At 50.8% G+C, this 12,766-nt stretch overlaps 1 protein-coding gene across 6 annotated transcripts in view; it reads left to right on the top strand.

Annotated features, from left to right (window-relative positions):
* IL16 (interleukin 16) overlaps positions 1–12,766 on the top strand; it is an 88,132-nt gene that overhangs the window by 29,759 nt on the left and 45,607 nt on the right. For 5 of the 6 annotated variants that reach the window (XM_019743499.3, XM_019743500.3, XM_019743503.3 and 2 more), the window contains one exon: positions 7,263–7,675. In XM_019743499.3, the coding sequence (XP_019599058.3) occupies positions 7,263–7,675 (413 nt within the window). Of the gene's footprint in view, positions 1–7,262; positions 7,676–11,087; positions 11,293–12,766 lie in introns of those variants that run through there. The other variant, XM_019743505.3, reaches the window with a different exon arrangement.

The raw sequence follows: 12,766 nt of genomic DNA on the forward strand, positions 1-12,766 counted from the left end.
ACATACACACGCACACACGTGCTCGCGCGCACACACACACTTGCACGCACACATGCACACACATGCACGCACGCACACACACACATACTCACACACACACATGCACGTGCACACACGTGCTCACACACATGCACGCACACACACATGCACACACACGTGCTCACACACGTACTCACACACGCACACACACTGCCCTACAGCACATGTCTGCATTGCTGTCGCCACGCTTGCAGAGTGTTCCGTGAGTCCTCATGGTCACCCCACAGGATGATGCAAACAAGTGCAGATTTGGACAACTCACGGATTTGGCCCCGAGGTGGGGGTCCTAAGTGAACTATTTATCCCCCAAAAGGGGTGGTCCAGGCACGTAGTCCAGGCAGAGGTATCCTGCCGAGGCTGTAAGATGTCTGGTTCTTCTCTGGCCAGGGAACCTTTGTGCCTGCAGTGTAGGCTGCCTCGCTCATTCAGCACGTGTTTATGGAGGCGTTGATGGGGCCACTCACCAAGCCAGGCCTGGTGGCTCCGCTCTGAGCACTCTGGACAGGAGCCTGCCCTCCCTCCGGGAGCTCAGGATTCAGGCGAAGTGACTGGGGTTCAACAAGCTCGGCAGTGGAGCCAGAGTCCTCCTGTGCTGGTGGCCGGCAGGTGCTCAGGCAGCCCTGGGTGCCTGGGCAGCGTGGTTTCCTTTAACTAAGTGTTATCTGGACTTGGGGTCTGAAGAGTGAGGAAAGCTTAGCCTCCTCAGGGGTTACAAAGAGCCTGCAAGGCACCGGTCCTGTGCCGGGGCCGGGGGCAGAGAAAGCATGGGTTCCAGAGACTAAAGGGTTTAGTGGTGTAACAGGAGGGGCAGAGCGAGTCTGGGGAGGGTGAGTGCTGCGCACGCTGAGGACAGAGCTGTCACTGGGCCGCAGACACTGTCTTTCAGTTAGATCTCAATCATCCTTCGTAACGGGATTTTTGAAATAATACAAATGATTAAAAAAATACTGAAAGAAATCCGTAATGTCCCCCAAACAGTCATTTCTTTTGAACTGCAGAGACGGAGAGGTTGGGATGGGGCAGATGTGGAGGCGTCCCCAGCACCTCCCTGTGAGTAGGGAAGGGGCGTGACACATGGGCTCATTGTTGGAATGGATGAAGAGGGAGAATCTAGGCTCAAATACCACCCCCAGAAATTCTTGACAGAACCACTAGTAATCTAAAAACAGGATGTGTAGCCTCTAATTAATTAAGGAGGGTAAGAAAGAGTGAATAACTTGCCTGGAAGGCAAGACATGGAAGGCGTAAGGCAGGCGTAAAGAAAACTGTCAGAGAAAAGATGTCTCACCCACAATATACCGTGTTTCCCCGAAAATAAGACCTACCCCCAAAATAAGCCCCAGTTAAGATCGTTAGCCAGACAGATGCATTTAGTACATTATGACGATGTTCCAGAAGAAGATGACATGACTGTGTTTGAATAAATATAGGTTGTTGTACATGAAAAAATCAGACATCCCCTGAAAATCTGTCCTAATGCGTCCTTTGTAGCAAAAATTAATATAAGACCTGGTCTTATTTTCGGGGGAACACAGTAAGCTATAAGGTTAATAGTGAATATGTGTAAGATACAAGACGTACGGTTGTAGATTATAAAAAGGAAGACGCCCAGATTCAGCTTACAAACAGGAAAGAAAAAAAAAACTCGAGAGACAAACCCTCCCTCCCAATCTAATTACATTCCACTTTCAAGAGAAACATTTAAAACTAAATCACATGAAGTTAAAAATAAAGGGACGTGCCCAAGAAGATGGAGAGAAAGTGAGGTGGCCGTGTTAATTCTGTCAGACGAAACAAAACCTGAGCTGACTAGATCAAGAACTTCTTACAAAAACGACAGAAAGAAGAGCATGCAGTGGAGATAGGAAAATCAGAAAACTTTATGTACCCAGTAAAAGCATTGACATAATGTGAAACAAAAATTTTGGAAGTGTGTTACAAACACGGTGCCAGACGTCAGTATCCTCCACTCTAAGCTTTTTCAGATTAATTAGACAAAATATGAAGAATTTGAGGTTTTAAATCTATGACTTACAAGAGTGAATATACCAGCCTCCCCTTCATCCCCCCCAAAAATGTTCACATTTTAAGACATGGAGCTATGGATTACTTTTGGAAGTTGAATTGAATTGCAGTAGCGACGTGTACTATGACGTTCACTCGAAAGATGGCGTCACTCAAGTGAATGCCAGCTTCATTCATTGAAGTATAATTTTAATAACAGTTTTTTCCTTTCTTAAAATGTGTGTACATTTTTGGCACCTCTGTATGTTTCTATGTGTGTGTTTTAATATCATGTTTGAATACATACATATTTGAAACTCCAGAGAATAATCATTCTTTTCAAGTGTGCACAGAACATTCAAACATTTAGTCACATCACATACTGACTTACAAAGTAAACCTCAATAAATTCCAACAAACAAAGTGTCCAGGGCACAGCCTGTGGCTACTACGATACAATTAAACTGGAATTTTTTAATAAAAAAATTGCAAGAACAACAAGGGTAAATCTTGGAAATTTAACCACAAGAAACGAACAATAACCACAAGCAGTCTTAAAGAACTGAGTTTAAATTGGAAATCAAAATTGCAATTACCATTTCTACCCTGTTTCCCCAAAAATAAGACCTAGCCGGACAATCAGCTCTAATGCGTCTTTTGGAGCAAAAATGAATATAAGACCCGGTCTGCATTAGAGCAGATGGTCCAGCTGGGTCTTATTTCCGGTGAAACACGGTACAATAACAGTTAGAACATCATATTTAAACATTCATGGGTTCAGCCACAGGGATCCTCAGAGGGGACTTTCTAGCAATGACGAAGTGGCAATAACAAGCAGCCAATAACCATTTCGATTTATTGTCACAAAGTTGCTGCGAGGTGGCTACTACAATCATGCGCATTATACGGATGAGAAAACTGAGTCACAGAAAAGTCAAGTAGATTTTCAAGGTCAGACACTTAGTAAATAATTGGACTAGGATTGGAAGCCAGGTCTAGCTGGGCTCTAAAGCCAACGCAGGTGCTAACTGCATGCGACCCTGATGCTTCTGGAATAGAGTGGATGTGAGGAAAGTAAATATTAAACTCTAGAAGATAGAAAAAAGAGCAAAAATATAAGCAATACGGGAAGGGAAAAATAGTAAAAATAAATACATTAGAAAGCAAAGCAAAACAAAACAAAAATAGTCGATGTTTTCACGAAGTCTAGGAAAGAGTCCTTTGAAAGCACCAGTAGGACAGAGCTCCTCCCGGAAGGTAAATCAGAGCGAAATGGAGGGAGACCAACCACGCATAGAGTTTCAGAGAAAAATTATCATTGCGAGTCTGTAATGGACAACTCTGTAGTAATAAATTTGAAAATCTGGATGAAAGGGTGGTTTCATGACAATGTCAGTTGATCAAAATTGACCAAGAAAAGGTTTATAAAATTAAATAAACCTATAACCCAGGAAGCAATGGAAACTTTCAAAGAACCCCCTCACAAGAGATGCCAAGACTACTGAAAGTATTTTATGAAACACTATTTTAAGCTTTTATGGACTAGATGTCGTTGAAACTGTTAAGCTATTTCAGAGTAGGAGGCGCTGCCTGGCCTCCTGACTCTTTTTACAATGTCCTTATAACCAGAGCGCGAAAGGAGACAGACCGTTTGTACATGTGAATATAGATACAAACACCCCAAACAAAATGCTAGCCACCTCCGTCCAGTTCTCTATTAAAAGAATTGTGCGCTGTGATCTAAGGAGACTTAAACAACAGCAAAATGTAGGCGACTCGGTCGTAAAAAGCCCTGCATCTGTTTCTTCACACGGAGAGAGCGAGGGGCGTCCTCCCCGCCCGGGCCTGGGAGCTGAGCCGGCTTTTAGTGAACAACACCCATTCTTGTGGAGATCCTCCCCAAATCCTGATTGGTGGAATCGCTCCTGAATGTGACAGAAAACAACTTTATGTCAATATATAGCAGTCAGTATCTTGCCAGAAAACACCAGAGGAATGTCCATTCATGTCTAGAAAAAGACACGGAGCACCTCTGTTACAGCCATTATTTACCAATGTTCTGGAAACTTTCAGCAGTAAAATTAGAAAATAAAATGAAATAAGTGGTATATATATTTTAAAATGAAACAAGTTTATTAATATTCAGAGATCACATGGTTGGAAACTCGAGTAAAGTTGTTGAATAGTTACTAGAATTAATAAGAGATCTGTAAAGTTGCCAGTTATAAAAAATACTTATATTCAAAAGTCATAACTTATATAAAAGCAATAACCAGCTAGAAAGTGTGTTTTACATGTGGTTCTATTCAAAATAGAAACAGTAGTGCTAAGAAATAGGTAATTAGAGATACTTAGAGCCTATATGAAGAGTATAAAATTTGATTGAAGGAACCGTAAATTTCCTCCCTTCATTTCTTATCTCTGAGTCACTCTTCAGTTCAAGCCAAAGTTACCCCCTGGGCTGGAGTGACCAAACTTTAAAAATTGCTTTTGATACAGGGCACTGTCGGAGAATTCAGAAATTTAAAACATATTTCATCAACTAGTTCCTTTCTGCATGTGGTTATTTACCCTCCAAGTTCTCAGTGAATTCAGTGTATTTTATCCAGATGGAAGCGTGGTGGCCTCTCCTCCCGTGGGTTAGCTTTGCAGAGCGACAGACTCAATAGTTTCTGCACATGTGCTTGCTGAAGAAGCAAGTGGGAATAGAGCAGGGAGGGAAGGAGGGTAGGAAGGAGGGAGGGAGGGCAGGAAGGAGGGAGGGAGGGAGGGAGGGCAGGAAGGAGGGTAGGAAGGGAGGGAGGTCTGATTTAGTGACCCTGCCCCCTGGAAGTTTTTCCATCTTTTGAAGGAAATAAATGTCCCTTTCTTAGCACTTCAGCTCTGTCCTTCTGGCGTGGCACTTTCTATGCAGATGGCAACACAACCATCCACTGGGAACTGTAATGATGAGTCAATCCTCACGCTCCTTGCGGGGTCTCCCTACGTGAGGGGAGAACCTTCCAGCCCTAGCGTCTGTGGAAGATGCAATGACATGGTAGACATGGCCAGGTTTGCAGGAAAGGTGTCGGAGAGTGGGAGAGCCCTTTCCTGGGGGAAAAGCAGGTCCCTTGGACTTTCTGCTGAGAAGTCACAGTGCTGATCCTATGAGCTTAGCCATGTTGGGTACCCGAGGGAACCCACAGGGCTGTTCTGTGGAGGATCCACTGGGGACAGAGAATCTGACAAGAGTTCGGCAATGGCTCACGGAACATGGGGCCAAAGTGGAGAAAACACGGGAGTTCTGACCTGTGGAGGCAGCTGGGATGGGGGATGGCCTGCCCCCCAGCTCTGCTGACATTTGGTTCCATTAGGAAGCGATAGCTGGTTCCAGTGTCCTGAGCACAATTACCAAAGCAAAGCTAAGCCATGTGACCTCGCTGCTGTGTTTTCAATTACTCTCTCTCCTTCCTTCTCTCTCTCTTCTAAGCCGGGCCTACGGGGAAACCAAGCTCTCACAGAAGTCCAGTTCTGGCTTCTCCTCTGCAGCCTGCACCCCCCCCCCCCCCCTTACACATTTCCGTAAAGATGAGGCTCATTTGGAAAATCACCATTGCTCTTAACCAGAGGGTTAACCTTTGCCCCCAGCATGCTGCCAGCCTCCCATCCCGGGGACCCTGCCATCCACATGGGCCAGGGCCGCACAAGTGACGGCGCCCTCTGGAAAAGCTAATTTGCAAAAACCGCCAGTACTCATCAGACACTCCTGCAGACGGTCCCCTGGCATTAGCACAGTTCCACACGCAGCCGGCTTGTCCACCACGGAGTGAAGTGCACAGCCTCGCAGCTGGTCCCAGAGGTCCCCCAGTGTTTGTGTCCTGGTAAACACCCAGTGCATGAGCTTGCCTTCGTCTGGACAGCTATTGTGGGTTGGGATACGGGGGAGCGCACATGGAGGACAAAGGGGATTGAGTTTGCATTCCAAGGATCCGTGCCGACTGCGGCAATGCTGGGGGGAAACAATGCAAGAGGCTGTTATGCTGGAGCCCAGCGCTGGCGGGGAGGAGAGCTCGAGCCTTGACTGGGGGTACTGGCTCCTCTCCTAGGCTTGCGGTGGGATAGGTGACAGCTTCAAAAGCCTCGTGGCCCTTGGATGTCAACGTTTTCCGTGCCCTATGCCAGTAGAATCAGAGAGAAAAACTATTCCAGGAGGACCTATTTTTTTTTTTTTTAAACAAAAAGAGGAATCTCTTAGTCTGCAAATCTGAACAGAGGGACGGCTTCAGGCATGGCTGTATCTAGGTGCTCATGTCGTCTGGACTCAGTCGTTCTTTCTCTCCGCCCTCCTTCCTTTCTCGCCACGTCTCTCCCTGCCTCTGTGAGGTCTGTACCCCTGTGTGGGCTTCCTTCTCAGACAGCCTTCCTCAACCACACGTCTATATCCTTCCTGTTTAATACCAGCAAAAGCACAGGAGGAAATTAACACAAATGTTGATTAACTTTCACTTCCTCGTATGCCTAAGCGACTGGTGCCGGCTGTGACCAGCATATGTGTGTACACACACACACACACACACACACACACACACACACACCCCTCTTTCTGCGAGTCCCAGGTGAACCCTGGAGAGTCCTCATGAAGCTGAACAAGCTGGAACGAGGTCTGGATGTATTCCTACTTACGGTGGCACTGGTGTTAACGGGTGACGAGGGCACAGACGTCCGTGGTCCTCACTCTGGGCTCCGTGAATTCTGGGTTTTCTTTGGCGACGCCACAGGAGGCATGAGGGGTAGAGCCAGGGGACAGGCAGGTAAAGCTGCCTCCCTTCCACCCTCTGACCTGTGCTGTAGCCTGGATTCCCTGTGACCTGTCTGAGGAGTGGCTTTTAAGTGTAAATGTCTCCAGCACAGGTTCCAATCTCTAAAGCCCCTCCTGTGACTGCTGGATCTTCTGCTGGTGGTCTTTGTGGCTTTGACCTTGCACTTCCCTTCTCCGTGCCTCAGTTTCCCTGTCTGTGGAATGAGGGTTTGGATCAGAGGAGCTTTCGCCTCCATGAGCCTGGGAGTGGAGAACCCCATTTGGGCAGCACCCTGGGAGGGCCTGTGACCCTGAAGGACAGTCTCCCCGTGTGTCCTGCTGCTTGGGCATGGGGCACTCGTGGCTCAGCTCCAGGACTCACGTCTAGCTCCACTTGTCAGCGGCAACTCACACGGCTTCTTCTGTGTCCTCTCTCCTCCAGGGACCCATGAAGGGGTGGCTAAGCCCAGTCCAGTCACCACCCGTCCACCCAGGGCCAGAGATCAGGACAGGAAGAAGGGCAGCTTCACTTCTTCCCTGAGGATGGAGCCGCACAGCCGTTCTGGAAGGAGCCGAAAACCCACCAAGCTCCGGGCTCTGTCCCGGTCCCTGATGCTGTGTAATGCCAAGACCAGCGACGACGGCTCCAGTCCCGATGAGAAGTACGCAGATCCCTTTGAGCTGTCGCTGGGCCAGGGCAACGAGGGCATTTTCCATTCCTCTGTGCAGCTGGCAGACACGTCGGAGGCCGGGCCCGGCAGCCTCCCTGACCTGGCGCCGTCCTCTGAGGCCGCTCCCGTCCCAGCAGCCGGCAGCGATCGCGGCAAGGGCTGCAGGAGGACGTTCTTCACGAAGGTACGCCCGGGTCTGTGGGCCGGAAGAGCCTGTGCTGGTTTCCGCTGCTGGGAACCGGAGTCGGGAACCCTTTTATTCCACAGGCAGGAGGGCAGAGGGGTCTGATTCTGAACAAGGAACAACGTGAGGCAGGGTCCCTGGAAGGACAGCAGGGACCGTGGCAGTGGGGTGAGGCTCAGCTGACCTTTCCTGAGACGTTCAGTGAGATACCGTGTGGGCCCGGGGTCAGCTGAGCCTGTGTCCCTGCTGCATGGGGAGGGGGTTGTTCTCACGTCCAGACGGGCCGTATGTGGCACCCCACCGGCGGCTCCCATCACACCCAGCGAGAGCCTGTGGGAGTCCGACTTCTGGGGCCTGGGCAAGGGAGGGGTCTGTGGCAGGCGGGCAGGGGGTGCGGGCCGCTGCGTTTGCCCCAGGTGCTGATGGTGGGCGTTGCCCGGGCCCCCGTGCCAGTTCCAGCACAGAGCTGAGGGCTGAAGGGGGCACTGCAGCCATAGGGACGTGGGGAGGGAAAAGCAAGCAGCCTTTGGAAACCCAGCTCAGAGCGTTTCCTGCCGTGTTGGCCCGTACCTCTCGTTGCGCTGTCCGAGTGAGGTGGCAGAGGCAGGGCACCAGGCGACAAGGGCCAAGTCAACAACTGTACGTGGCAGTTGCTCTCCATCAGTGCTGGGTGCTCAGTCTTCCTTCCCTCAGAGGAGGGATTTCCGAAGGGTCTGAGCAGCCCTGTACTGTGGAGCTAGCGGGGCTTGCTCAGTGATGGGCCCCCCAGGGCTTCTCCCACACCCCACTGCCCCGTCCCCATCCCGCTGGGTGCAGTCACATGACTGCCAGCAGCACACAGGGAAGGAGTCGCAGTACCTTCCGAGGGACCTGGTACCACTGTACAACTTGCCTCCAGCAGAGCAAGATCCCTGTTAACACGCGCCTCATAAACAACGTCCTGTGTCATCACGTAAGAGGGGTCAGGCCCCGGGGGCGGGTAACCCCATCATCACACACAGGCGGCCCCGGTTGCTCCGGGACCCACTGTGATTGTACTGTCAGGCAGGGTAGAAGACGGCACCCGCCGCCCAGCGGGTGGGGGAATCTGGCCAGGCTCCTGCGGGGCCACGAATCGTGTGACACGTATGCAGTCTGCCGGCGACTGGGAGCCGCATTCCTTCATGGCAGTTTCAGGCCATCCAGGTTAGAGCTCAGATAAACGCAACTCAAAACGCATTGCGCGATTCCAGCAGACTCCTAGAATGAATTACTCACTTGCTTCTATTTCTTTTTTCTTTTTAAAAAAAAGATTTTATTGGGGAGGGGGAACAGGACTTTATTGGGGAACAGTGTGCACTTCTAGGACTTTTTCCAAGTCAAGTTGTTGTCCTTTCAGTCTTAGTTGTGGAGGGCGCAGCTCAGCTCCAGGTCCAGTTGCCGTTGTTAGTTGCAGGGGGCGCAGCCCACCATCCCTTGCGGGAGTTGAACCGGCAACCTTGTGGTTGAGAGCCCACTGGCCCATGTGGGAATTGAACCGGCAGCCTTCGGAGTTAGGAGCACGGAGCTCTATCCGCCTGAGCCACTGGGCCGGCCCCGCTTCTATTTCTTTGCACGAGTATTTCCTGAGCACCTACTGTGCTCCAGATACTGTGGGAACCTGCTTAAGTGGGGTGGGAACTGCTCTCCAGGGGGCTGTGGGAGGCGCCTAACGAGCAGGGAGCACGTGTGGTGTTGGGGTGGGAGCCAGGAGCCTTCTCTGCCCTCCGGCTCCTCCCCTTCTGTTGGGCCTGGGTGACACCTGTAAGTACGTACTGTGAGATGCTCCCCAGCGAAGGGCTGTGGAGATGCTGAGGATGAGGCCATGGTGATGAGGAGGCGTCGCTGCCCCTTTAAAAAGGTGGTCGCGAGGGCTCCTCTGAAAGTGGCGTTTGAGCAAGGGCCTGTGTGAGTGAAGCGCAGGACTGAGTCATGTGACCATCTCAGGGAAGGGCATTGCAGGCAGAGGGAACAGCATGTGCGAAGACATGAGGAAAAGCACGGAGGAGAAGGGCTTCAGGGAAAGCGAGCCGCAGGCGGGCGCGAGGCGGGCCAGACCTGGAATGTTATTCTAAGAAGGATGGGGGCAGGTCGGAGGCGTGAGCAGGGGCCTCACACCCCATAAGGGCCACTCTGGCTGTTGGGCAGAGAATGGTGTGTAGGGGCTTGGCACTAACCCGGCCGGAAGTGACGTGGCTCAGGCTGAGATGGTTGTGGTACAGGCCCCAGGGCCGGATCTGTTTTCAGGGCAAAGCCACCAGGACTTGTGATGGGAGGATGGAGAGAGACAGAGTGAGTTGTCACGGCTCTTCCATCGTCTCCCGTGCCCCAAAACCGTGGAAAGAAGGGGGTCACTGGGGCATTATCGTTGCTGGGGGGCAGTATGGCCCCGGGTGTGGGGGGCTCGTTCCTCGACTGCTTGGCTGTGAGTCCAGCTCTCGCATGTAGCAGCTGTGTGGTCCTGGACAATCAGTCTGCCTCTCTGGGCCTCGGTCTCCTTACCTGTGAAACGGAGGGTTTTATCGGGATGACGTGGTAATCACTTCCATGGGCAAAGCTGCCTGTGTCAGCACCGTGCCCCAGCCATTGCCTGAGCCACAGGGCTCGCATTTCTGTGGTAGGATGGGGACACTGACCGATGCCGAGTGACCGAGTAACCGATGAGTCCCGTGCGGGCAGGTGGGGGAGCCGTAGCTCTCGCGGTGCTCACAGGCTGGTGATGGAGAGAGACACGCACGGAACGCGTCGTCCCGCTTCAGGCCGCGGGTACAGGCGTGTGCGGGAGTCCTGTGGGCACTGCTGAGAGCAGGACATCCAAGTAAACCAGTCCAGACCGCCGTGCGTGGTGGGGACGGGCAGGTGGGGAGGCTGGGCAAAGGCTGATTCGCTCCGGGGGTGGGGGGATGTCCAGCATGAGGCCGACAGGCGGGGCCAGTGCAGAAGCCCAGGCCTCCGTGTTCCCGTTCTCAGGAGCACAGGAATGAGTCCTAAGCAGGTGAGGGATTCAGTGGTCTGGGCGGGTCCCACAGCAAGAGTGCCAGGGCACAAAGGTCAAAGGTGACAGTTGGGCCCAGTATCACCTTCTCACAGGGACCCTGCCATCGTGCCCTGGCTCCTGCGTCCGGGCGTGACTCAGTTGGCCCCGTCGGGCCCCTCAGCCTCCAGCAATGCCATGGTTACACTGATTTCCAAACAGCATCTGGAAGGCGGCCCTGTGACATCAGCCTCTCCTCTGGAAACGCCTAGTGTGAAAACTAAAGAGGAAGTTATATAAACAGTCAAGTTTAAAAAAAACCCAAAAAAAAACACCTCATTGGATGTGTGGCGATTGGCACAGTCTGGCCTGAGTAAGTCAGGCCCGGGAAGTGCGGAGCCGGGAGCGGGTACCCGACTTGTGCTGTGCATGAAGCTTCCCTGGGGCCCCTTCTTCAGGGGACCTCCCAGGCCCCCAGGGACGAGAGTAAACGGGAGGGACTGGGCCAAACCGGACTGACGTTGGCGAGGAGGAAATGCCTGGGCTCCTGGGCTGCTCCAAACCCGCTCGCCATCTGTTCCAGTGGAAAGGATTTTATGTAGGACGATGTCGTGGCCTGCAAGGGGTGAGGTTTACCCAAGCCCTCCCTGTCTGCTCTTTGCTCTGTCTCTCTCCTCCTTCCTTCGTTTTCTTCAAACATTGGCCAAACACCTGCTCTGAGCTACCTTCTGGGGATGAAGAAACACGATGACACTAGTAACAGGCTTTATGCTCTGCAGCGTGGAGCTCCCCTGGAAGTGACCGGGTTCCCCCAAATCCCTGTGACACGGGAGTGATCCCAGAACAAGACAGTGAATTTGGGTCAAGCTCAGGCTCCCCCTGTCAGTCTGCCCGAGGCTCAGTGCACCGGGGACTCGGGGACTCAGGTGGTGCGTCCCTGGAGAGTTAGGAGGGAGCCAGGTGGTGGGTGTGCAGGTGGGAGGGGCGGAAACGCAGAGGGCACCAGCGGCTGGGGAGCCACGTACCCCGGTCCTAGCCTGGCTCTGGCTCCATGTTGGCAGAGGGAGCCTTTTAAACACATTATTGCCTGCAGCGAGGGCAGAAGGATAGTTCCCCGCGTGGCTTCTAGAAGCTTTGTTGTTTGTCTTTCACATTTGGATCTTTAATTCATATGAAGTGGATTTTGTATACATTGTGCGACACACATGAAACTGGTTTTCCTCTGTGCATATCCACTTGACCCAGCGCTGTTGTTTGAAAAGCCTGTCCTTACCTCACCACACCGTGCCGTGTTTTTTTATGAGTCAAGGGATTTATACATGTGTATATATGTCTATTTCCGCTCTTTCCCTGCTGATCCATTAGTCTTTTCTGTGCAGTAATATCATAGTTTTAATTATGAGAGGCTTATAAGTTTCTGATGTATGGGAATGTAAGTCCTTCCGCTTTGTTCTTCAAACTAGACTTGGCTATTCTGTTGGGATTTTTATTGGAATTGAATTGACTCTGTAGATCTTTTTGAAAAGATCTGAATCTTTACAATGTTGAATCTTCCAATCTTTTACATGATCTATTTCTCTACAGTGTGGCTGGATTTTTTTTGTTTTTTTTTTTTTTTGGTTTGTTTTTCAGCATACACAGTCATTTTTTTGACCATTTAAAATTTTTTTTGATTGCAGTTGACATTCAATATTGTCTTAGTTTCAGGTGTGCAGCGTAGTGATTAGACATTTATATAACTTACTAAGTGATCCCCCGAGGAGTCTAGTACCTACCACACACCATCCATAGTTATTACAGTGTTATTGACCATGTTCCCTGTGCTGTACTTTACATCCCCATGACTATTTTTATAATTGCCAATTTGTATTTCTTAATCCCTTCGTCTTTTTCACCCAGCTCCCCAACCCTCCTCCCATCTGGCAACCATGAGTTTGTTCTCTGTGTCTATGAGTCTGTTTCTGTTTTGTTTGTTCATTTATTTTGTTTTTTAAATTCCACATATAAGTGAAATCATATGGTATTTGTTTTTCTCTGTCTGACTTGTTTCACTGAGCATAATACCCTCTAGGTCCATCCGTGCTGTCACAAGTGGCAAG

The sequence above is a fragment of the Rhinolophus sinicus genome, chromosome 13, assembly GCF_057876585.1.
Source record: "Rhinolophus sinicus isolate RSI-liver-muscle chromosome 13, RSI-T2T, whole genome shotgun sequence".
Taxonomy (NCBI): domain Eukaryota; kingdom Metazoa; phylum Chordata; class Mammalia; order Chiroptera; family Rhinolophidae; genus Rhinolophus; species Rhinolophus sinicus.